Source organism: Carcharhinus amblyrhynchos, chromosome 25, assembly GCF_965287045.1.
Source record: "Carcharhinus amblyrhynchos chromosome 25, sCarAmb.v2.hapA, whole genome shotgun sequence".
Lineage (NCBI taxonomy): Eukaryota > Metazoa > Chordata > Chondrichthyes > Carcharhiniformes > Carcharhinidae > Carcharhinus > Carcharhinus amblyrhynchos.
The window spans coordinates 26,244,355-26,271,769 of NC_137348.1; the positions used below are offsets into that span (position 1 = coordinate 26,244,355).

Consider the following 27,415-nt stretch of genomic DNA (forward strand, 5'->3'; position numbering starts at 1 on the left):
CAGCCAAATGTGTAGCTCTTCCAGCTCACTGAAGCTGAAAGAACTGTGATCAGCCTGAACTGTAATGCCAAAGACAACTACCAGTATGAAAAACTTTGAAAGCTTGTATCAGTAATTAGTGCTTTAGTACACCCATTTCCATAATGGTTGGCTTGGTGAGGAGTTGATGGGCTGGATTCTTTACCCCTTTGTTTATTAAACGTTTTCAATTGAATGTTGGATGTAATCCACTTAGAAAACTCTATCAGAGATGATCCTAAGAGATTTTGCCATCTTAATCTCACAGAAACACTTCTCGCCTTGGGCACTGCTAGTCAGCAAACTAGATATTATTAAAAACACATCAAAAATATTACAGTGACGAATGTTTCTTTCAATGAAAAAAAATCGGTTTGGGTGTTTTACAGAGAATCAATCTGATACTTCCATTCAGGCTGGGTGTGTTACAGAGGGTCAGTTGGATATCTCCCATTCAGGCTGGGTGTGTTACAGAGGGTCAGTTGGATATCTCCCACTCAGGCTGGGGGTGTTATATAGGGTCTGTTTGATATAGAGGTCTTAGAGGTCATACAGGTTTCCAGCATGAAAACAAACCCTTTAGCTTAACTTGTCCATGCTGCCCTTTTTTTTAAACGATTAAGTTAGTCCCAATTGCCCACATTTGGCCCATGCCTCGATAGTCATCTTCCCCATGTAACTGTCTAAATTTTTTCTAAAAGACAAAATTGTATATGCCTCTACTACTACCTCTGGCAGCTTGTTCCAGACATTCGCCCCTGTGTGGAAAAAATTGTTCCAGATACTCACTACCCTATGTAAGAGAAAATTGCCCCTCTGGACCCTTTTGTAACTCTCCCCTCTCACCTTAAACCTATGCCCTCTAGTTTTAGATTCCCCTATCTTTGGAAAAATATATTGACTATCTAGATGATCTATGCCTCTCATTATTTTGTAGACTTCTATAACATCACCCCAAAGCCTCCTACGCTCCAGAGAAAAAAGTCCCAGTCTATCTAGCCTCTCCTCATAACTCAAATCATCAATTCCTGGTAATATCCTAGTAAATCTTTTCTGCACTCTTTCTAGTTTAATAATATCCTTTCTATATATAATATGGTGACCAGACCTGTACACAATATTCAAAGTGTGACCTTACCAATGTCATGTACAATTTCAACAAAATGTCCCAACTCCTGCATTCAGTGTTCTGACCAATGAAACAAAGCATGCTGAATGCCTTCTTCATCATCCTGTCCACCTGTGACTCCACTTTCAATGAGCTATGAACATGTACCCCTAGATCTCTTTGTTCTTTAACTCTCCCCAGTGGTCTACGCTTAACTGAGTAAGTCCTGCCCTGGTTCGATCTGCCAAAATGCATCACCTCACATTTTTCTAAATGAAACTCCATCTGCCATTCATCAGCCCACTGGTCCAATTGATCAAGATTCAGTTGCAATCCAAGATAACCTTCTTCACTGTCCACTATGCCACCAATCTTGATGTCATCTGTAAACTTACGAAGCATGCCTCCTAAATTCTCATCCAAATCATTAATCATTGAAAAACAACCCTCTATAACACTCTGTCTTCTGTCATCAAGCCAATTTTGTATCTGTTTAGCTACCTCATCCTGCATCCCATGAGATTTAATTTTATGCAACAACCTACCATGCTAAAGTCCACGTGAAAAACATCAACGGCACTGTCCTCATCTACCTTCTTGGTTACCCCTTCAAAAACCTCAATCAAATTTGTGAGACATGATTGTCCACTCAAAGCCATGCTGACCATCCACAATTAGTCCGTAGTGTCTCTAAATGCCTGTAGATCCTGATTCTAAGAATGCCTTCTAACAACTTAAGCACTACAGATATGATGCTCACCAGCCTGTAGTTCCCAGCCTTTTCCCTGCAGCCCTTTTTAAACAAAAGCACAACATTTGCCACCCTCCAGTCTCCAGACACTTCACCTGTGGCTGTTGATCTAAATCCACAATTTCCTCCCGCAATGTCCTAGGATATACTTCATCAGGTTCCAGGGATTTATCTACCTTGATATGCTTGAAGACTTCCAGCACCACCTTCTCTGTTATATGTACACTCCTCAAGACATCACTATTTATTTCCCCAAGTTCCCTAACATCCATGTGTTTCTCAACAGTAAATACTGATGAGAAATATTCATTTAAGATCTCACCCATCCCTTGTGGATCCGCAATTAGATGACCTTGTTGATCCTTCAGAGGCCCTACTCTCTCCATAGTTGTTCTTTTGTCCTTTATGTATTTTAGAAGCTCTTTGGATTTTCCTTTGCCTTATCTGCCATAGCAATCTTGTGTTCCCTTTTTGCCCTCCTGATTTCTCTCTCAGTTCTACTTCTATACCCTTCAAGGGATCCACTCGATCCCAGCTGCCTATCCATGTCATGTGCCTCCTTCTTCTTCTTGGCCAGGGCCTCTATATCCCGAATCATCCAGGGTTCCCTACTTCTATCAGTCTTGCCCTTCACTCTAAGAGGAATGTGCTTACCCTGAACCCTGGTTGACACACTTTTGAAAGTCTCACTTACCAGATGTCCCTTTGGCTGCCAACAGAATCCCCCAATTAACTTTTGAAAGTTCCTGTCTGATACTATCAAAATTGGCCTTGCCCCAATTCAGGCTAGAGGTGTCACAGAGGGTCAGTTGCATAGCCCCCTAATTGTGCAATTGCCAGAAATTAAAATCAGCTCAGTCAGCTTGAAAAGTCAGTCATAAAAGGTTAGCTCTGAGAAGAGCTGCTTAAAGGGGATTCAAGTTTTGTAGTGACATCAGTGTCAAGAACGTTTTTTCCTTTTGGCTCCCGTTATAAGCACTGAGTACTCCCAAGGTCAGATGCATGTGCAGGTCAAATAGAAATTAAATCTCAGCATGCTCTGTTCCAACAAAGCATCTAACTCGTGGTGGAATTCTACTGCCCCACCCACCGTAGAATCAGAGCAGGCGAGGGGTAGGCAATAGAAATGTCCATTGATCTCAGGCGGGATTTTCTGGTCTTGCTCAAGCGAGGTTGTAAAATCCCATCCATAGCCTGGATTTTTAAATTAATATCGGGTTTGATCGGAGGCACATTACTTTGTGCTGCCAATATCTGTGCTGATTCGCTCCTAAGATTCTGACACTGAACCATTTTCAATGAAGGAAATCTCAGGGTTGGATTGGAAAGGCAGCCAATTGGGACCTGCAATTGTTAATAACAGGGCTTTAATAGGCTCTGCAATCCAAACAGCCCACTTTGGCTTGGTGTTGGGCCAGAGTAGGCGGAAGAAGGGGTGATGCTGGCCGTTGGGGAATTAGGGAATTGATTCTCTCCTGAGATCCATAATGGCTGTCGGGACACAGCTGCAGCCACTGGCCAATCCATGGAGGAGTTATCCTATAGTGTCATGGCCTGGTAGCTCTGGTTTTTTTCAAATGGTGAAAAAAGCTGACCTGGCCTTCTCCATCTCACTCCATATTTAACTCAAAATCCCCACATCTCGGCCGACAGGGCTGCTGATCACTAGGTGCTGTGGGGTACTTCCAGTTAATCCTCCGGCTTTGGGAGACTGCCCACCTTCCTGAATGGAAGGTGAGGCCGCTCTCTAGGCCTCTAATTAGTTGCAGCTTAGAGAATCCTAGTGAGTTTACCTAAATCCCACTGTATGGGGTCAGGACATGGAACTAGCTCCGAATTCTGGTTCCTGCCTTCTGATTGAAAATTCAACTCCTAACCTCAAATTGTGCTTTAACTGGTTATTAATGTATATTTTAAAGCTTTCCACGCCATCATAATGTTATTAGGCGAGAGAATGTTAGTGATTCATAAATTCTAGGCAATTTGTCATGTGGACCCACTAAAATATCTCTAGATTAATTTTCTTTCAAACCATCATAAATAACCATTTATTTGTTATGGGTTAGAGTCAAAACTGTGGAAAGAGAGAGAGAAAACAACATTCTAGGCTGCTGCTTTAATCAACCTAGGAGCATTTTATAAAATCATTACTTTTTACAGTGTAGAAGTGCCCAGTACATCTGAGCCAGTTATCATAAAAAACTATCCATTTTTAAATCTCATTGCCCTGTCCTTACTCCATATCTTTGCATTTGTTTTCTTTTTCCAAATATTGATCTCGTTTGCAATGTGGGATCTGCCCTTTCTGTCATTTCTTAGAAAGCACTTCGTGGGTGGCACAGTGGTTAACACTGCCACCTCACAGCACCAGGGACCCAGTTCAATTCCAGCCTCAGGTCACTGTCTGTGTGGAGTTTGCACGTGTTTGCTGTGTCTGCTCTGGTTTCCTCCAGGTGCTCCAATTTCATCCCAAGTCCAAAGATTTGTAGGTTAGGTTGATTTTGACCATGCTGTATTGACCCTTCTGTCAGGGCATTAGCAGGGTAGATATGTGGGGTTACGGGAATAGGGCCTGTGTGGATTGTGGTTGGTGCAGACTCGATGGGCCAAATGGTTCCTTCTGCATTGTAGGGATCCTATGATTCCATGTCTAACCACGTTCTGTTTAAATGAAAGTCTCTTACTCCTTTTTCTTTTTGACAATGACTTTCCACATATGTTTCCTAGCTATCAATTTATTGAGCAGTGATAATCTTCTTTATGCTACTTGTTCTATGTTCTATCAGAGGATTAAATAGGGTGGACAGTGAGAGCCTTTTTCCTTGGATGGAAATGGCTAGTACAAAGGGACATGGCTTTAAATTGAAGGGTGATAGATATAGGACAGATGTCAGAAATAGGTTCATTACTCAGAGAGTAGTAAGGGCCTGGAATGCCCTGCCTGCAACAGTAGTGGATTCGCCAACATTAAGGGCATTTAAATAGTCATTGGATAAGCAAATGGATGAGATTGGAATAGTGTAGGTTAGATGGGCTTTAGATTGGTTTCACAAGTTGGTGCAACATTGAGGGCCGAAGGCCCTGTACTGCACTGTAATGTTCTATGTTAAAAGGATTAGTTGTTCGAAATCCCTGCTATAAATGATGCCTCTTTTTTTTTTACCCTGGTGTAATTTTGGTCAACCTTTTCTGCATCCTTTCTCAGTCTTTGATTCCTTCCTAAATGAAGAGATTGCATTTATGCAGCATCTTTGATGTTCTCAGGATGTTTTTAATTGCTTCAAAGCCAAGAAAACACTTCTGTAGTATAGTTACTATTGTTGTGAAGGCAAATGGTGGAAACCAATTTATGGACAGCAATGTCCCGCATAGAATAGTTAGATATGTAATAAAGCCATGTGATTTGAGGTGTGAGTTGAGATGAATGTCAGCTAGTATCACAACCATGTAACAGGCATTTCCTTAAAGTGAAACATAAGCTAAGAATATCTGTGAGATCTTGTTGTGGATCCATTGCTGAGTTTCTTCTTTCACAAGCGAATGGGTTGCGGCATAAGATTCAATTTAGCAGCTGCAATGGTTTCTTCAGTCAATTGATTGTTGTTTGCCTTTTTCAGTCAGATTCAGCAAGTCATTAAGTTTTTGGGAGACAGTGATTTGATTTGATTTATTATTGACACGTATTAAAATATAGGATCAAGAAAAATAACACCTCTATTAACATAGAGTGAAAAGTATTGTTTCTTGCGTGCTATACAGACAAAACATACCATTCATAGAGAAGGAAACAAGAGAGTGCAGATTATAGTGTTACAGTCATAGTTAGGATGTAGAGAAAGATCAACTTAGTGTGAGGTGGGTCCATTCAAAAGTCTGACCACAGCAGAGAAGAAGCTGTTCTTGAGTTGGTTGGTACATGACCTCAGACTTTTGTATCTTTTCTCCGACAGAAGAAGGTGAAAAGAGAATGTCCGGGGGTACATGCAGTCCTTAATTATGCTGGCTGCTTTGCCGAGGCAGCGGGAGATGTAAACAGAGTCAGTGGATGGGAGGCTGGTTTGCGTGATGGATTGGGCTACATTCACGACCTTTTGTAGTTTCTTGTGGTCTTGGGCAGGGCAGGAACCATACCAAGCTGTGATACAACCAGAAAGAATGCCTTCTATGATGCATCTGTAAAAGTTGGTGTGAGTCATAGCTGACATGCTGAATTTCCTTAGTCTTCTGAGAAAGTAGAGGCATTGGTGGGCTTAACTATAGTGTCGGCATGGGGGGACAAAGACAGGTTGTTGGTGATCTGGACACCTAAAAACTTGAAGTTCTCAACCCTTCCTACCTCGTCCCCGTTGATGTTGATGGGCATGTTCTCCTTTACACTTCCTAAAGGTTTCCTACTCCTCATTAATTCTGCAATAATGACACTTGTAAATTGCCTGAACTCTTTCAGCAGACAGCTGTTTAATAACTTTCTCTTTGTCCTTTCTTGGTTATGAACCCTTTCCGAAGTTGTTTCTTGGAGTTCTTTCTGTGGTTTTGCACACAAAAATGGCTTTTCTTGAACAGATTTCATATAGTTAGAAAACATAAATTGTGATAATTTTGATGAAGTATCATTCCACCAGGAGAAGTTAATTCTGTTGTGCTCCTTTTGAGTCACTTCCTGTCTCTTGTTCTCTCAGAAATAAAAAGGTTCTTTCACCTCTTTTAGAATTCAGAGGACATCCCTGGTGGGTTCTTTGAATTTTTAATGACTTTTCATAGCCATCTCCAGAAATATCATCAGACCAGGCTAAATAAACACCAGAAGGTGCCATGTTGTCTGTGCATACTTCTGTTTTGAATAAAGGCTTTTAAACTCAATTAAAGGTTTGAAAACAGACATGTGCCTTTCAAACAGTTGTCCTTAAAGTCGGTATAACATAATTACACATTTGTAACACAGGGCACAAGTGAGACTTTCCGTAGAAATGTAGTACAGGATTATTTTATACCCACCTGTAATCTGAGAAATGACAACTTTTCATAATGTAGCATTTCCTCAGTCCCGCATCCAAGTGTCAGCTTAGACTGTACATCCATGCCCAACAGCGGGGCTTGAATCCACAATCTTCTGACTCAGCTGGGAGGGGCAAGTGCTACCAACTGATCCAAATTGACACTTTACGTAAGGCATCTAAAACTGCACACAATAGATAGGTTAATCTGAAAATGGAAGTTCCCTCAAAATCAGAAAATGCTGGAAAATCTCAGCAGGTCTGACAACAGCTATGGAGAAAATAAAGAGAAAGGGCCATCCTGACTCGAAACGTTGGCTCTATTCCCTCTCCACGGGTGCTGTCTGACCTGCTGAGATTTTCCAGCATTTTCTGTTTTTGTTTGATTTTAGCATCTGCAGTAATTTGCTTTTATTTTTTCCCCTCAAAATCGCTCAGACTGATTCACAGAACCTGAACTAAATGCTACACTGTTTAAAAAAACAGATTAAATGCACTGTTGAGTTGAACATATTGGACTAGAAACAAGTAAATAGGAGAACTGGCTACAATTGGCATGTTTTGTAGCTATAACTGCAAAACAATACAAAATGGAGAATTTTTTGGGAAGTACTTGTGTGGAGCTAAGAATAAAAACCCCAACTAAGCGATGGTCATTATAGGAATATCTCTGAATCAATATTTTTGCAGAAGATATTAACCAATATCCTGTGCTTGCAAAACACCATTGTGCGCCCAGGTTGATTTTGGCCCAAGCTGGAGGCTTCACTTTCAACATACTATTCCAGCAAAAGATCACAGAATCCAAATATGAACTCTGTTTCTTGATGTTGCCAAAATATTCCAGCATTTTCAGTTTTTATTTCTCTTTTACAAGGTATAAACGGATAAACCAATTTATAAGCACGTGTTAGAAGGGAATAGAAGGTTGGGTTGAAAGAGTTGAGGTGGAGTGGAGGAGGCTCATATAAAGTATAAACAGCAGCATAAACAAATTGGACTGAAAGAGCTCTGTTTGTGGCCTAAGTCTATGGCCCAAATTTTCCATGAAGTGCAATGGAGATCTTGTCATCACTCACCATTGTTATGGAGTAAAATGGACAGTAAATTTCAGGGAATGCATAACTGAAATCAGAAATCCAAAAGTTGCTGTCAGAGGTACACTGTTCCGCCATAGGTTATGCTCTCACAGTACCTTGTCAGCATTGAAACATAGGCACTGGCATGAAGTTGTAGTACTTATGCAGTAGGTCCCCACTAAACATAGCAGAAAATATTAGAGCTGGTCCATTCAGATGTAACTACATTCTCAGTAATGTGAGATGGCATAATTGTTTGCATACAATCTGTGTGACATTGAAATTTTAATTTTACTAGTGTGGGTTCTCATTTCTTCAGAGGTTAGTTAACTTTGGAAAAATAATTTTTCCTTTTTCTGTATGTTTCTTACATTCATCACTTGTTCTGAATCCCATCTTTAATTTGCTTTTTGTATATTTTTTACATTGATTTATTTACACTTGTTTTAAGCTCTGCGTTCCTCAGTGAGATTTTGTCATTTTAATTGGTTGAAGAGTCACACCATTCCATGCCTTGCTCAGATACCTTACAGATCTTCTGTGGTTTGCAGATCCCTAATGATGGGAAGTTACAGGTCAAAATCGAGAAAATCTGTGGGCAGCTTTCAGCATCATAAACAATGAGTCTTAGCCCTTCACCGCTGAATTCATATTCTGGTCAAATGGTTTAAGACAATTTTATCAAATTTCCTTTTAAAATCAATAATCCTAGGTCAACTGCAACATTAAAGATAAAACCCTTTACTGTTGTGTGTTTTTTTTTGTATGTATTCTATGTGCACTTCCTCTCTGAGTTCCTGATACTGTTGTTGAAACACACGATGACCCATGAAATTTTCACTTCAGTCTCTTACTTGGTCATCTTTTGAAGTTCATCCAATGATAAGGTCAACATTTGAGGAAGCAATAGAACTTTCAGCTTTGTCTGTACATCAAAATGAAAGTAGCTGTATAACTGGGCAGTAGGGCCTGTGAGCTCAATGCTAAATGTACTAAGATACGTGTAAATCATCTGTAGCAAGTGGTCTCACACCACTTAAGATGCAAAGTCTCTGGAGGATAACACCCAAATAAACCTTTCAAAAAGTGTGCAAGTAGTTCATTAGACCTTGCTTTTAGTGTTCATTAGTAAATGAAAACATCCAAAAACAAATGGTGAATGTCCTTTCTTACTAATAAAGGGAGGGCAGCAAAGGTTTATTAGACTGATTCCTGGGATAGCAGGATTGATGTACGAGAAGAGATTCAATCAGTCAGGATTATTTTTGCTGGCGTTCAGAAGCATAAGGGGAGGGGGTGCACACAGCCACAGAATACATATAAAAAAACTACACAATAGGTAAAGGGTTTTATCTTTAATGCTGTAGATGACCAAGAATTATTGATTTTAAAAGGAAATTTGATAAAATTGTCTTAAACCATTTGGCTAGAATATGAATTCAGCGGTGAAGAGCTAAGACTCATTGTTTATGATGCTGAAAACTGTCCACAGATTTTCTCAATTTTTGACCTGTAACTTCCCATCATTAGGGATCTGTTCCAGTGCAATGCACACCATATCAGATCTGTAGGGTACCTGAGCAAGGCATGAAATAGTGTGACTCTTCAACCAATTACAATGAAAAATTCTTACTGAGTAACGCAGAGTTTAAACCAACTTCTTAGAAACCTATAAAACTCTAACAGGACAGGACAGAATAGATTTAGAAAGGATGTTCCTGATGGTGGAGGAGTACAGAACCAGGGGCCATAATCTAGGGATGAGGGGCACATCTTTTAGGACTGAGATGAGGAGAAATTTATTCACCCAAAGAGTGGCAAGCCTGTGGAATTCACTACCCCAGAAAGCAGTTGAGTGTGTTTTCAAGAAGGAGATAGATCTAGCTCTGGGGATCGAAGAATATGCAGGGGTGGGGGGATGGAGGAGAGACAGGATCATGCTCTTGAGCTGGATAATCAACCATACTGAGAGGCAGAGTAGGCTCGAGAGGCCGAATGGCCCACTCCTGCTCCTATTTTCTACATCCTGTGTTTCTATGCAGGATCAATGTGAGATGCTGTCAGCTTTACAGTTTGAGACTGCTGACTAAGGATTGCACACTGCACCCTTAGTACATTTTACATAGTTGCACGAGAATACATTGCACAGCAGTGAGATTATTTTCATGCTCCAGCTGTACTGTATTGAGTAGGGCAAAATGACCAGGCGACTATTTATATCACTGTCAGGGGTGGATAAAATAGAGCGCTTGCCTGGTGGAAGTGTTTCAAATGATAGAGTTAACAGAAGAGTCAGTCTGCAGTGCTACATATTTAAGAGTGCAACTGATGAAACATTGAGGCTTATTTACAGAAGTATGGAAAGTTTGTGATACAGATTGCAAGTGTCACATGGTTATCTTACCCAGTGGAATTGTAACCAAATCCAAATATTCATTGTACGTGCATCTACATGCGTTTCTCAGAGTTTGGATCTGTACGTCTTTCACAGAATAATGGCTAAGGATCAGGTGCAAGGCTTTGATGCAATGTTCAATATATAAATTCACCTTTCAATGGCTTTTAGCTGCATGCACCCCCTGGATGGCATGATTTACACACCAGCAAGATTGTGCTGGCCAATTGACCAAAGAAACAGCAGCCAGCGGCCAAGAATGTCATGTAATTGGAGTCTTCGAATACAAGAGCGCAGAGGTTGAAAGTTTAGCCAACAGCTGCTTGGATGCTGGAGATTAGTATACAGCAATGGATTTTATTCTGTGGCTTACACTATTTTGCAGAATCTCTGTCCCATAAGGAATGCTCTGATTCTCTTTTGACGAGGGTTCCAGGGCTCCATGAAGTTCTCCAGACTGCTTCAGTGTCTGGCAAGTGTTAAATCATGTGCACAGCAGGGCCTTTTGTGATCTTGCTCATTATGCCAGACTTTCCATGACATAATTTACAGCAGATTGCAGGAAGAAAGAATGCATGTACAAATATATTATGTGTCAGGTGGAACCTACCCCACAGGACTGCTGGCCTTACACTGGCGGAGTACATTGTCCGGCTGAAGTGAAATTAAGTGCAGATTATTGTACTTAGCTGCACTATTTTATGATCTCTGCTCATTAGTGGAGCAAAAGCATTATTTCTGTTAATTTTTATGGATGCTTTGTTTTAAAAGCTGAAGAGTGTTCTGGTATCTCAGTGCTAGTGACAGTTATTTTTCCATACCACAATTATAGTTTGTATGCATGGGGCTGCAAATTTCCTGTGTTCTGATACCACACAATATTCAATTACTTCAGATTTTAAGCGTCGGTGTTAAGAACATAAGAACATAAGAAATAGGAGCAGGAGTAGGCCATCTAGCCCTTCGAGCCTGCCCCGCCATTCAATAAGATCATGGCTGATCTGTCGTGGCTCAGTTCCACTTTCCCGCCCTCTCCCCATAACCCTTAATCCCCTTGCCTATCAAAAACCTATCAACCCGCGTCTTAAATATATTCAGCGAGGCAGCCTCCACCACTTCAACGGGCAGAGAATTCCAGAGGTTCACCACCCTTTGAGTGAAGAAGTTCCTCCTCAACTCCGTTCTAAACCGCCCCCCCTTTATCTTGAGGCTGTGCCCCCTAGTCCTACTGTCTCTTCTGAGCGGGAAGAGCCTCTCCACTTCTATCCTATCCGTCCCATTCATCATCTTATATGTCTCAATGAGATCTCCCCTCATTCTTCTAAACTCTAACGAGTACAAGCCTAGTTTATTCAGCCTCTCCTTATAGTTCAACCCCCTCAACTCCGGTATCAGCCTAGTAAACCTCCTCTGCACTCCCTCCAAGGCCAAAATATCCTTGCGTAAGTGCGGCGACCAAAACTGCACACAGTACTCCAGCTGCGGCCTCACCAGTGCCCTGTACAGTTGCAGCAAGACCTCCCTACTTTTATATTCAATCCCCCTCGCTATGAAGGCCAGCATCCCATTTGCCTTCCTGACCACCTGCTGCACCTGCAGGCTGGGTTTTTGCGACTCATGCACAAGGACCCCGAGGTCCCTCTGCACCGTTGCATGCTGCAGTTTTTCGCCATGTAAGTAATAGTCCTTCCTACCATTATTCCTACCAAAGTGGACAACTTCACACTTGCCAACATTAAATTCCATTTGCCAGTTCCTGGCCCATTTGCCCAGCCTATCTAGATCCTTCTGCAGACTTTCCACACCCTCTGCACAACTTGCTGTTCCACCAAGCTTGGTGTCATCAGCAAATTTCGACACCATACACTTGGTTCCCTCCTCCAGATCATCTATATAAATGGTAAATAGCTGAGGCCCCAGCACCGACCCCTGGGGCACCACACTAGTCACCAACTGCCAATCCGAATAGCACCCATTGACCCCCACTCTCTGCCTCCTATTTGACAGCCAATCCCCTATCCATGCTAACACTCTACCCTCAACTCCATGCCCTCTAACCTTCTGTAATAACCTCTTGTGTGGCACCTTATCAAACGCCTTCTGAAAATCAAGAAAGACCACATCCACCGGCTCTCCTCTATCCACCGCCCTAGACACATCCTCATAGAACTCCAATAAATTCATCAGACACGACTTCCCCTTAACGAAACCGTGCTGCGTCTGCTCTATCAAACAATTCTCCTCAAGATGCCTTGCTATTTTCTCCTTGATCACAGATTCTAACATTTTACCTACAACAGACATTAAACTAACCGGCCTATAATTCCCTGCCTTTTGCCTGCCACCCTTCTTAAACAACGGCGTAACATTAGCCGTTTTCCAATCTTCCGGCACTTCCCCGGAATCCAGCGATGTTTGGAAAATAATCACCAAGGCATCCACTATCACCTCCGCCATTTCTTTCAGAACCCTCGGATGCATTCCATCCGGTCCTGGGGACTTGTCCACAATCGGTTCCCTCCAGTCTGTCGAGCACTGCCTCTCTAGTAACAATAATGTCATTCAGGCCCTCCACTCCTACCATCTTTCCATCGCTAACACCCGGCAAATTATTCACGTCCTCCTCCGTGAAGACCGAAACAAAAAAGTTATTCAAGGCCTCAGCCATTTCTCCATCCCCTACCACTAAGTCCCCCCTCTCATCCTCTAAGGGTCCAACGTTCACCCTAGTCAGCCTCTTCCTTTTTATATATTTATAAAAACTCTTACTATCCTTTTTTATATTAAGCGCTAGCCCAGCTTCATAATTTATCCTACCCTTCTTTATCAACTTCTTTGTCATTCTTTGATATTTAAACCTCTCCCAGTCCTCTTCTTGCCCACTACTCGTAGCCACTCTAAACGCATCCGCTTTTAATTTAACACTTTCCTTTACTTCCTTCGTTATCCACGGCTGATTATCTCTCCTCCTACGATCGTTTTTAACCATCGGAATAAATTTCTGCTGAGCACCAAGAAAGATCTCCTTAAAGATCCTCCACTGTTCCTCAGCAGACCTACCTTCCAATGCGCTCCCCCAATCAACATTCGCCAATTCCTCTCTCATCCTATTGTACTCCCCTCTGTTCAAACAAAGGACACAGGTCCGGGAACCCACTTTCTCCCCCTCCATCTGCATCAGAAACTCCACCATACAATGATCACTCTTCCCAAGAGGATCCTTCACCACAAGGTCCCTAATTCTACCTGCCTCATTACATAACAGCAGATCCAAGATAGCTCGCTCCCTCGTCGGCTCCAGCACACACTGTTCAAGGAAACTATCCCGGCAGCATTCCAAGAACTCTTCCTCAAGCCTACCGCGTCCAACATGGGTCGACCAATCAATATGTAGATTGAAATCCCCCATAATTATCGCCGTTCCATTCCTGCACGCCGCATTTATTTGCGCGTTAATAGCCCGCCCCACCTCCAGATCATTATTTGGGGGCCTATAGACGACACCCACCAGCGTCTTCCTCCCTTTGCTGTTCCTCATCTCCACCCACAACGATTCCACTTTCTGCTCTTTGGCTCCTATATCATCCCTTACTACCACCCTGATGCTATCCTTAATCAGTAGAGCTACACCCCCCCCCCCCCCTTTTTCCTCCCGCCTATCCTTCCTAAACACTTGATACCCCTGTACATTCAGCTCCCAGTCCCTGTCACCTTGCAGCCATGTCTCTGTAATGGCCACCAGATCATATCCATTTGTGCTGATCTGCGCCACCAGCTCATTCACTTTATTCCGAATGCTTCGTGCATTCAGATAAAGTGCCTTCATTCCAGCCTTCACCTGTACCCTATTTGCCGGAGCGCCCCCTACTCCCTTTATTATTGGGCCATCCTTGGCCCCTTCCCGTACTTTACCCTCTCCTTTACTTTCAACCCTGTAATTTCACCTACCCTCGCACCCTCTCCCCGCCCCCCCCAATTAGTTTAAAGCCCTACCTACAGTCCTATCTACACGATTCGCCAGGACTCTGGTCCCAGCACGTTTCAGACCAACCCCATCCCACCTGAACAGGTCCCACCTACCCCAATACTGGTGCCAATGCCCCATAAATTCAAACCCATTCCTCCCACACCAATCCCTGAGCCACCCATTCACTTCCTTAATCTTATCAACCCTACGCCCGTCTTCACACGGTTCAGGCAGTAGTCCAGAGGTAACCACCTTGTCGGTTCTACTTTTTAATTCCATTCCCAGCTTTTCATACTCGCTCCCCAGATCCTCAGTTCGCATTTTGCCTACGTCGTTGGCACCCACATGTACTACAACGACCGGATTCTCATCCTCCCACTCCAGGTTCCTCTGCAGCCCAGATGCAACATCCTGGACCCGAGCACCAGGCAGACAACACACCCTTCTGTGCTCTTTGTCATTGTGACAAAGGACAGTGTCAAAACCCTTAACCCCACTATCCCCAATTACTACTACATTCCTTTTCACCTTCTCTTTGTCTATGTCCTGTGTCTACATCACTGTACCGTGTGCAGTTTGCTCACCAACCTCACAGCCCTCGTTCTTGTCCACACTGGAAGCAAGAACCTCAAACCTGTTATGCAGATTGAGAGGCTGAGGCATTCGGTCCGCACCCTCCTCCCTCCGGCCCCCACCCTCCTCCCTCCGGCCCCCACCCTCCTCCCTCCGGCCCCCACCCTCCTCCCTCCGGCCCCCACCCTCCTCCCTCCGGCCCCCACCTTCCTCCCTCCGGCCCCCACCTTCCTCCCTCCGGCCCCCACCTTCCTCCCTCCGGCCCCCACCTTCCTCCCTCCGGCCCCCACCTTCCTTCCTGTTCTTGACCCTTAGAGTTAGCCAGTCTCGGGGGTGTGGATGTCTCTTGCACCCCATTATCAATGGCACCCTCCCTCCCCCTGATGAGCCTCAGTGTCTGCAGCTCAGAGGCCAGCTCATCTACTTTGAGCTGGAGCTCCTCCAGCAACCTGCACTTACTGCAGACATGGTCACTGGGGAGGACCCTGGGGTCCACCAGCTCCCACATCATACAGAAACAGCACATCACATGCCCCTCCATTATTTCCTGTAGTACTACTGAACACCGATTTCAACGCAAACTTACCTGGCCCTTTTCTGGCAAGCCCTTAGATCCTAAGCCCTAGCAGCTCACTCAACTTCCCTCTCACGACGCTGCCCGCTCCGACGCTGCCCACTGTCTACACCAGGCCTCCTTTTAAACCTGGTGCTGTTTAAAAGACTGCTTAGTCGCAAATCCCCACTATCCACGCCCTTTGAATTCTTAAAGCGGTAAACACAAAAAGCCCGCGAAAATGCTTTTAAATGAATCTAACAGTTCTACAAGGTAAGTTCTTACTAAACACTAAAAAGCCCACGAAAATGCTTTTAAATGAATCTAACAGTTTTTAAACAGGTAATTTCTTACCTGACTCAGTGCTCCTCCACTCCGCCTGCTCCAGCGAACAATGTTACTTTAATCACCTTGTAATCAAACCTCATTGATAAGACTTTCGGTTATACTGCTACCATTGTAAGGCTCCTGGGTTACAAACCTTTATCACTTCATGGTGCATTTTCTAAACTACTATTGACAAGTAATGAAAGCATTCATTCCATGATATCATGTTGCAAATTTAGAACCTTATGTTTATTTTATGTTTATATATCTGCATCAATGCAAGTATGCACAACAACTTGCATTTATATTACACGTTTAAAGTAGCTGCCAAGCCACTTTGCAGAAATGCTTGTGAACAAAATCTGACAGCGAGCCACATTTGGAGGTGTTAGGGAAGATGAAGGAAAGTTTGAACGGAAAGCATCAAAATACAATTGGTAAAGAGAGGAAGGAACAAGGATGAGAATTTTAAAATTAGAGGTGCTGTTTAACCAGGAACAGCCAGGTATAGGCCAGCGAGTGCAGAGGAGATGGGTGAACAGGACTTGGCATGAGTTAAGACACAGGCTTGAGAGTTTTGCATGATCTTAAGTTTTTGGAACGGACAACAAGAGAGGCCATCCAGGAATGTGTTTGATAAGTCAAGTCCAAATCTAACGAAGGCACAGATGGGGGTGTCAGCAGCAGGTGAGCCAAGGTGGGGGTTGGGGAGAGTGGGGAGGAGCTGTATGATGTTACAGGAGGTGAGAATAGGCAGTCTGAGTAATGGTGCTATCATGTGGTCAGAAACCCATCATGGGGTCTAGTGTGACACAAAGCTGATAAAGTCTGGTTCAGCTTCAGTCAGTTGCCAGGGAGAGCAATTGATTTGATGGCTGGAGATAGGAGTTTGTTTCAAGTACCAATGGCTTTTGTCTTCCCAGTGTTTAAAATCAGAATAAGAATTGGGGAGCAGAGCCAAGAGAGAACATGCGTGAAGGTGGGAGAGAAAGATGCAAGCTCAGGGCTTCAGAAGAGGCAATCTTTGAGAGATTTGGTCTGGGAAGCTATTGGAAGAGAGGGAATTGATTGAATGGTTTTCATCTTGGGATGGGATTTTTCACTCCCACCACCAGGATTGTCCAGTCCTGCTGAAAGTTAGTGAGCCTTTGGCTGGGTTGCTAGATCCCCTCCAGTGGTGGACTGCTATGATGGGCTGAAAATTCCCATCCTTAATGACAACAAATTCCATAAACTTCTCTCATTGGTTGTTGCCAGGAAGTTGGAGAAAAGAGGGGAACAGGGGTTTAAGTCGACATGTTATTAACAACTAACATGATTGTTTTCAGGATTGTAATGATTTCAATATCAGAGTCCAGTTTGGCTCATGGACTGCACAGCGATGCTAGAATAGGACACAAGCACTGAGTGATACAGGGTAAAAAGTGATTCCCTTTTCTTTGGATAATTTCTAAACTATGTCAAACTGGATAATCTTGAACAAAAGCCAATCTCAGTAGAGAATGGTGCAGAGATTAAGGCGGGGGTGAATTTTCCTGTTCCACCTGCCACAGGAATTGTAGTGGGTGAGGGGTGGACCACGGAAAGGTCTGTTAACCTCGGGAAGAATTTTCTGATTTCAGGGCAAGCGTGACTAGAAAATCCTACTTGGGTACTCCAGTCTGAGTGGACAAACTCAATGCTTAATAAATCATCAAAGCTTTATTCTTAGTGAAGCAAACTAAAATGAGTTCCCACTGCTTTAACAAAGGTCAAGCAAAATCTGAAAATAATTACCCATACGCTGGCAATTTTTAATATAGTACAATGTAAAAACAGCTCACATCTTTCTAAAAAAAATGTTGTATAAAGCATTTGACTTTGGTTTCTCTTTATAATGGGTGTATGATAATGAGAACGATTTCTGGCAGTGTGAGTTGTGTTATCAGAAAGCAGATGTTGCAGTAGGCCTTGTTCTGTTTACAGCTCAGTCCAGATGAACACAGTGTCATTAACTGTACTAATGTATCTAATCTGGATGTCAAATTGCAAAAGGTACAAAGACATTCTGGGAAGTAGATTTCCATTGTGGGAAATCCTGCTCCAAGCATAAACATTTCTGGACGGATTGACTTTGCAAAGGCCTTTTTCTTAAGGACCTACAGTTGAGCTGGAACTGGAATGCTCCTTTCCTTGTGGTCAGCCAACACACGCACAAACTATTTAACTTCAGCACTTTGGGACCCATCAGAGAAACAAACGCCAGAGAACTGACAGTGGAAGTTCGACAGTGTTCATGTTGCTTCACTTCAGCACTTTTTTGCATCAATCAAGAAGGAAACAGTTTGAGTCTAATTAAATTACAAACTGGCTGGTATTTCAAGGTCTGGTTTGTTGGTATTTGCAGAGATTATTGTTAGGAAGATGACATAATAAAAAGAAAACCCAATTCTTGCTTTCTGGACATTTGTTTAGTGAACACAGCGAACATGCGGTCTGTCATTAGAGTTAACGAACCTGCAACTAAAATGCATCCGTTTGGAATTATTCAAATATGTTTCCCCCATAATAAACTTGCATACAGATTTATATAGCTTGAAGCTCATTAATTTACAAGTAAATGGCTATCATATGATCTTTGGGAAGCTGAAAAAAACAAAAATTTTAATTATGCATTAATTATTAGTATAAGGGAAGAGTATTGCATCATCACTCTGGATGTATCACAATTTGTTATGGCTCCTGCTGTGACCAAGACCGCAAGAAACTACAAAGAGTTGTGAACAAAGTCCAGTCCATCATGCAAACCAGCCTCCCATCCATTGATTCTGTCTACACTTCCTACTTGCCTTGGAAAAGCAGCCAGCATTGTCAAGGGCCCCATGCACCCTGGATGCACTCTCGTCCACCTTCTTCTGTCGGGAAAAAGGTGCAAAAGTTTGAGATCATGTACCAACTGATTCAAGAACAGCTTCTTCCCTTCTGCCATCAGACTTTTGAATGGGCCTATTTTATATTCAGCTGATCTTTCTCTACACCCTAGCTATGACTGTAACACTACATTCTGCACCCTCTCCTTTCTTTCTCCCCTATGTATGCTATGAACAGTATGCTTTGTCTGTATAGCGCACAAGAAACAATGCTTTTCACTATACTAATAAATGTGACAATAATAAATCAAATCAAATCATATTCTAACCTTTTGGGTTTTGCTACAATTGATGATAATAATCCCTCAGAACAGAAGCTATTGTGCTCCCAGAGTGGGTCAGGATTGAGTCAGGTAGTTGTATGCTCAAAGTTAGATCAATTTGGTATAAGTTTTTTGTTACATTCTACGTTAGGGCAGTCTGAAGTTCAAGATCTCTGAAATCAGAGCCTGAAGAACAATAATAATTTTCTGTATCTTGGTGGGACTTTGGATGTATAACCTAGCTAACCCTTCCCACCAAAAGTTCTGAGCTCCAGCGTGCACACTCCAACTGCCTCCATAAACACTGGATTGCGACACAACAGCCTGCAGTCTTTTCATGCATTCAATAGACCCACCTCCTCCCCATGTTATATTAAGATCAGCTTGGGCCATTTTGAATTGAACCACAAACATTGGGCTCAGCCCATGCTACTGTCTTGTGCCAGGTACTATTTTGGTGGCAGATTCAGATAATGAGGAGCTTCAGTATTACAGGCAATCAGAGGTTTATTTATAGCACAGTTCCCTGTAGAACTCTATACTCAGAGCCTGTCACTATTTTTGTACCTCACTTTAAGAAAAAGATGTGTAAGAATGGCTTCTTCACAACACTTTTTGTATTGACAAATACTTTCATCTTCTTTGGCTCACAGTCCTTTCTTTTCATGTGAATCTCAGGACGTAATTTTGTCTCATTTCTAAAGATGAAGGTTTTGGCATAGAACAATAAAAATGGAGAGAAGAGAAATGCATATAATTATATCTAAATGATGAATCGTATTCCTTCAATGAACTAAATCGTAATCTCATAGAGTCATAGAGGTTTACAGGATGGAAACAGGCCCTTCTGCCCAACTTGTTCATGCCGCCCTTTCTTTTTTAAAACCCTTAAACTAATCCCAATTTCCCGCATTTGGCCCATATCCCTCTGGACCCATCGTACCCATGTAATTATCTAAATGCTTAATGTCAGAGCAGAATTGCTACTCATGTATATACAAAATGACTGAGATTGATTCATTATTCTTGTCATGGAATGAGGGTTTTACTCGCAAGGCCAACATTTGTTGCCCACCTCTAATTACTGTTGGGTGGCTCAAAGGTCATTTCAGGGACAGTTAAAGAGCCACCCATGTTGCAGAAGGTCTGTAGTTATATGTAGATCAGACCAAGTAAGGATGGCAGATTTCCTTCTTTAAAGCACATTAGTGAACCAAATGGGTTTGTTCTAACAATTGGTGATAGCTGTCATGGTCACCGTTACTGAAACTAATGAACAAATCTGGAATATAAAATTACCTTTCACCAGCTGCTGGGGTGGAATTTGAACCCATAACCTCAGAGCATTAGCCTGGATTACAAGTGACATATCAAACACTCAAATGGGATTTTTAATTTGGATTATTTTGCTAAAATTTTGTGCAGGATGGCAAGTGATATTTTCACAGGAAGGGAAGATTTATCTTTGTAGAAGTCTAATGGACTGAGAATTGCAGGTACGCTGATTTTCTAGAAGTGTAGAAAGCCCATACTGTGACTGTCCTGTTAGCTATCAGGGCTGTTTGTGCTGCAGTACAGTTTGCATCTTGCCCTCGCCTCTTCTCTCTCACTTCACCCACCCCCAGCACAAACCCCCCTGACCTTCCCTGGGGTCTCAGGGAATAGTTATGAAGATTATTGAAAAATATATGATGGTGTGTGCGCAAGGGTGATATAAGCACGCAATGTTGGCCTCTTCAATCACAGTTTACAAATGGCCATCTTGGCTGTAAAGATACAATATAAAAATGACACAGTCTCATTCATTTGAAAATGGGCTGCTGCAGTAGGCTAGGAGAGGACTTCATTCGAGTAACATGGTGCAACCAGAGAAGTGTGAACTGTGATTGAATTATGGTGATGTCGTGTGTACAAGTCAAACTTTCAGCTGCCTTTTTATGGAAACACAAGAAAGGAACACAGGGAATACATGATCTGGTGCATGTCATTTTTTCCAATTAGTACTTTGGTTAACATGTGCTTCATTCTTTAAAGGTATGGCTCATAACCCATTTCTGATTTAAATTTATTGGTTTTTAATTATAACTTTATAATTTGGCTACATATGTGAAGTATAATCAGACTCTGTGCTACAACTGCCGGGGAGAGGATTGTAAAATGTGCAATTCTCCATTCAGGATATGGCATAAATAAATGTGGACCAAGAAAAACATTCATCATGAATGTTGGAATGTAAACGCATTTGTCACAGATATTGGTTAGAACTGTGTGCTGCAGTCAGCTGCTCCCATTGCTTGTTTTAATCACAGAGCATTGTTGACTGCTTTTGATCATATCTCTGTGGTTAATTGATTAACTGAAACAAGTGACCTAAAGTTAGGCTTATTGAATTACAGACTCTAATCAAGTCATGTAGATAAATGTGAAATCTGCACTGTTATTTAAATCTTTTTTCATCCTTCTCTAAGCAAATGAAGCTGTTACTCATTTTGTATTTGCCTTCTGCTTTTTTTAGGCATCTGTATGAACTGCACTGGAAATAGCAAAGGACAGTATTGTGAGAAGTGCAAGGATACTTTCTACAGGCAGCCTGGAGCCAGCCCTGCAACTGCATGTGAGCGTTGCCCTTGCTCAGTAGTGACATCCAGTGGAAGCTGTCATATAGGTAACATAATTTTGTTTCCTATTTGACCATCGTGATAATGGAAACCATCAGCCTTGAAGTTACAGGGAGTAAACTGTGAACCCTTTCTTTCAGTGAAAGCTCATGATATTTAATTTTATTGATTTAATTCTTGTTAATCTTACTCTGGTACTAAGATGAAGACTCGCTGTGTGGTTATTTAATCATTATTTCTATCAGAGATTTATGGGATCTGTACCTCTATTAGGCAGCTTGTGGCTAAATCCTGAAACAGACAAGCCCAGCTTTCATCAGTGGTCTGCATAGATTTGGAATGGACCATTGTGTTCTTGGGTTCATTGTTCTTAATTGTAGCTTTTTGTGCGTCCCTCTCTTTGCAGCACCATTACTAGCAACAGATTTAGATACCCAGGTCCCAAGCTCTGGAATTTCTTCACAATGTCCCACCACCTCCCTCCTTTCCTGAAAACTCCCCCTCTTTAACTAATCAATGGCCCATTCATTCAAATGAAGGATAAAGAAAGATTTGCATTTATTTAGTGACATTCATGGTCTCAGGACACTGCAAAGTACTTTACAATCAATGAAATACTTTTGAAGTATAGTCACTGTTGTAACGTGGGAAACATGCCTCTCCTTCTTTGGCATGCTGCTCACTTTGGACTGATTATGCCAAAGTACCCAATATTGAGAGGAAGGGGATGCTAATTAAAGGCGCTGTGTAAATGCAAGTTGTTGTTGTTGTCAGTATTGTTCTCAGCTTCAACATAACCTTCTATGCACTCTATGACATTAACGTGTCTGTAACGAACCCAGGTATCCAAAAGAAAACCCTCAGAGCCAGATTTCAGTCACTCTTTTCAAAAGATAGTGTCCTGTGATCTTCCTTGACCTGTGGTAGGCAATGGAATGAACACCTCATCATGCTGTGGCTTGGGTTGAAAAATGAAAAAAGGGATTTATTAAGGATGGAGGAGGTAGATGTTCTGAGGGAAGACATATTAGCAATTTTGAAAAATCTGAGGGTCAATAAGCCCCCTGGGCCAGATGGGATACATCCTAGAACGGGAGGCAAGGGATGAGATTGCAGAGCCTTTAGCTTTGATCTTTGGGTCCTTATGTCCACAGGGATTGTGCCAGAGGACTGGAGAGTGGCGAATGTTGTTCCTCTTTTCAAGTAAGGAAGTAGGAATGACCCTGGTAATTATAGGCCAGTTAGTCTTTCTTTGGTGGTCAGTAAGTTAATGGAAAAGGTCCTGAGGGATAGGATTTATGACCATTTGGAAAGATGCAGCTTAATCTGGGATAGTCAGCATGGTTTCATGAGGGGTAATGCTTGCCCCACAAATTTGATTGAATTCTTTGAGGAGATAATTAAGTGTGTGGACGAAAATAGAGCAGTTGATATTGTGTATATGGATTTTAGTAAGGCGTTTGATAAGGTTGTCTTAGGCTCATGAAGAAAGTAAGGAGGTGTGGGATAGAATGAAATTTGGCCGATTGGATAAGTAACTGGCGGTGGTGGTGGTGCCGGGAAAATTTTCAGACTGGAGGCCAGTTACCAGCAGAGGGTCAGTGCTGGGTCCTCTGCTATTTGTGATTTTTATTAATAACTTGAAAGAGGAGGCTGAAGGGTGGATTAGTAAATTTGCTGATGACACCAAGATTGGTAGGGTAGTGGATGAGATGGAGGGCTGTTGTAGGCTGCAAAAAGATATTGATAGGATGCAGAGCTGGGCCGAAAAGTGGCAGATGGAGTTTAACCCTGATAAGTGCAAGGTCATTCATTTTGGTAGGACAACTTGAATGCGGATTACAGGGTCAACGACAGCGTTCTGAAGAATGTGGAGGAACAGCGAGATCTTGGGGTTCACATCCACAGATCTCTGAAGGTTGCCAGTCAAGTGGATAGAGCCGTGAAGAAGGCTTATAATGTGTCAGCGTTCATTAACAGGGAGTTTAAGTTTAAGAGTCGTGGGGTTATGCTGCAACTATACAGGACCTTAATGAGACCACATTTGAAATATTGTGTGCAGTTCTGGTCACCTCACTATAAGAAGGATGTGGAAGCATTGGAGAGAGTGCAGAGGAGATTTACCAGGATGCTGCCTGGTTTGAAGGGTAGGTTTTATGAGGAAAGGTTGAGGGAGCTGGGGCTTCTCTCTTTAGAGTGGAGGAGGATGAGAGGCGACTTAATAGAAGTTTATAAAATGATGAGGGAGATAGACAGAGTGGACGTTCAGAGACTATTTCCTTGGGTGGATGTAGCTGTTACTAGGGGGCATAACTATAAGATTCATGGTGGAAGATACAGGAGGGATGTCCCAGGTAGATTTTTCACTCAGAGTGGTTGGGGTATGGAATGTACTGCCTGCTGTAATTGTAGAGTTGGACACTTTAGGAACTTTCAAGCGGTTATTGGATAGGCACGTGGAACACACCAGAATGATAGGGAGTGGGGTAGCTTGATCTTGGGTTCAAACATAGCTTGGCACAACATCGACAGCCGAAGGGCCTGTGCTGTATTGTAATGTTCTATGTTCTAAACAGTAAATACACAAGTAAACAGAAGCAACAACATGCTTAAGTAGATGCAGATTTTGATATCCATTTTTCTCAGAAAGGAGATAACAGTCAAATCTGCTGCACTAAGCTACACATGTAAATAATAACCTCATTGGTTGGCATATTTCAATCAAGACCCATTGACCTAGCAATTTCTCCAGATAGCTTCAAACTCACTACTGCAATTTACAAGAAAGCGTTAAACATGAATCTCAAACATAAAAAAGACCAACAAAAACAAACATATGTACAAGCAAAGCTGTCAGGATTCTACCATTTCAGTTAAGTGAGCCAGAAAGTTCTTTAGATACTTCACTGACCCACTCACACTGGGTTCTGTATCAAAATAAGATGTTCAAATTTTGTGTGAAGATTTGTCATTTAACCCTAAACATAACATGATACCGAGAATGAATCTAATGATTGCAGGGAAAATTGCTTCAGTTTTTTACCATCCTTTGAAGCAATATAAATTTTCACTATTTAATGTTAATTTTGAACTCCAATTCAAAATCTATAATAGAAGAAATAAATGATGAGGATATCACATGTGCCATTATTTAAAGATTTGGCAAGTGTTTTGTGAAAACTGATGCCTGTCACTATTCCTCTCGATCTGCTTTGAGTCTGCCTTCCTGATGATCACAGAGAGACTGGTGAAATCCTCAGCTTCATTTATAAATGATCAAACCAAATTATTTTACAACCAAAAATCTGACAATTTGGCCCCAGAATTATGCCTCTGACAAAAACTATCAAAAAGGCAACAAACAACGCCAATTGGATTGAACAAGAGTTTCATAATCTGTTCTGTATTCTTACTGTATTTTAAAATATTCCACTTAAAATAGTCAAAACTACTCACAGACATTTTAAATTGTGTTAAAAATCAGAGACAATCTGAAATATTTCATTGTGGAAGGCTTTTGAATTGCAATAGCTCTGTTCAAATGACTATATTATTGACTGTGTCTGTTAGAGAATTTGTGATTGACGTGGTTAGAATTTCATAACTGAATGAGTGACAGGGCCTATTGATATCAGAAGGATTAAAGGATGAAGGATGCAGAAGGGACAAAAGAAAATGTGGAAATAGGACTTTAAAGGAATGATACATAAAAGATGCTAAATATGAGATGATGTCCAAATAATGGACAGGACATGGAGAAGAGACAAAGGAAATAGGAAAGGAACCATATTCATTGAACTAAGGTGGGATTCTTGACTTCCTTAACATTTCAGCCTCCTCGCTGAGAATGTGTCATTGAGCATTAATGATATTGTCAAATCCATTCAGAAGCCTAAAGAAGCAGAGATGTTCATTTCTAAAGTACCTTGTCAAAGACGCATTTAATGTATTATGTTCAGGAAACGAAGTTCTCCACCCATAATTTCGCACAAGCAATTTCATATTTCAGCCTTTGGTATTAGAGAGGTGTTGAATACTTTCCTTGAGAAAGGAAGGGAGTGTTAGAGCACACGCTATCCACAGTATTCATGAAATTGCTGGAGTGTTTTCATGAAATAGTCAGCTTGGGCTTTGTTATGACTACATTGGCATTGTGAACAATGTTTTAAAATTGATGCATGAAATGTGGGCATCGCTGGCTGGGCCAGCATGTATTGTCCATTCCTAATTGCTCTTGAACTGAGTTTCAGAGGGCATTTAATAGTCGACCACATTGCTGTGGATCTGGAGTTGCATGTAGGCCAGACCAGATCAGGATGGCAGAATTCCTTCCCTACAGGGCATGAGTGAAAGAGATGGTTTTCGCAACAATCAACAATGGTTACATGGTGATCATTTTAATTTCAGATTTTTATTGAATTCAAATTTCACCATCTGCTGTGGTGGGATTTGAACCCCCAGATCATTATCCTGAGTCTCTGTGTAGTCTAGTGACAGTACCACTATGCTACCATCTTCCCATTGAACCACTGTATCATTAGGCAGTTTTGAACACTGGTACCTAACTGACAGCCATTGAATCATGGGTACAAACAAAAATCTATCTGACATATAGTTGAATAACAGATCTTATTGCTTTCCTGTTGTGAGTCTCTGGATTTTAATCAATCAGTGATCTTTGGTCTAGTAATTGTCACTCATTTACTGAAGGGATTGTTAAATTTTGATTGTTCAAAGATTTGCAGCTGTTGCTAACTGCAGTCATTAAATGTTTGGAAGGATGGTTAAAAACTGCCCCAGAAACCTCCACCTCATCCATGGCTGGGATTGTCCTGTGTTGCTGCAGTGAATGGAGTTTTAACTGAGCGGTAAATTCTCCATTCTCACTGGCAATGGGGTGGAAATTAATGAGATCGGAGAATCCCTCACAAGGCAGAAAAACACAAGGTGACTGGTAACTGCAATTTGTTTTGTTTGAAAAAGTCCTGCTCAGGTTTGCTTGTGATCAATGTATTTGTGATTTTGTGCCTTTGATAGTTGCACATATTGATGGATGATGATTCTTCTGTAATCAGAGTACAGGTGGTTTCCAAGGACAGATGTTCTGTTTACATCTAACTTCCTACACACACTTTACTGCAGACACTCCTGGGAGAAGAGATCACTCAGAAGTATTTTCCCTTCACCACTTTTTCAAACAAAAGCAGAAAATGCTGGAAAATCTCAGCAGGTCTGACAACATCTATGGGGAGAGAATAGAGCCAACATTTCGAGTCTAGATGACCTGACAGCTCTGCTCTGACAAAGGGTCATCTAGACTCGAAATATTGGCTCTATTCTCTCCCCACAGATGCTGTCAGACCTGCTGAGATTTTCCTACATTTTCTGTTTTTGTTTCAGATTCCAGCATCTACAGTATTTTGCTTCTATCACCAGTTGTTCAACCTGCTCTGCTAATATTTTTGATAATTATTTGTGTTGCTGTGTGGTGACTTGTCTCTAATGTTAACAAATGGGAACGTATTTTGGTCCAGGCAGAGGCCAAAGATTCTATTTCCCAGCAGGCCCAAGAATTCTGAGCATTCTGAGCGGGGCATGCCAGGACGGCAGGATCCGTTCCCTCAGTGACCCAAAAACAAGGATCATGAGACCCAGGATTTGGTTATAACATGGGACCAAAGCGACAGAGGGGGGGACTCCCAGGGAGAGATCCCAGAGAGGAGACCACTAAGGAAGGAGCCACCATTTGTCAACATTTGGAGGAGACTGTCAGGAAGAGACCACCGGGAAAAGGAGCAAAGAAAGAGGCTCCAAGCAGTGAAGATGCAAATTCTAGATAATGAAGGCTCAGGAGAAGCCC

General features: G+C 42.0%; 1 protein-coding gene across 1 annotated transcript in view; it reads left to right on the forward strand.

The window, feature by feature from the left end:
* LOC145358198 (multiple epidermal growth factor-like domains protein 9) overlaps positions 1 to 27,415 on the forward strand; it is a 325,223-nt gene that overhangs the window by 213,317 nt on the left and 84,491 nt on the right. Inside the window, exon 4 of the mRNA XM_080211982.1 lies at positions 21,453 to 21,602. Coding sequence (XP_080068108.1) covers positions 21,453 to 21,602 — 150 coding nt within the window. The remainder of the gene's footprint in view (positions 1 to 21,452; positions 21,603 to 27,415) is intronic.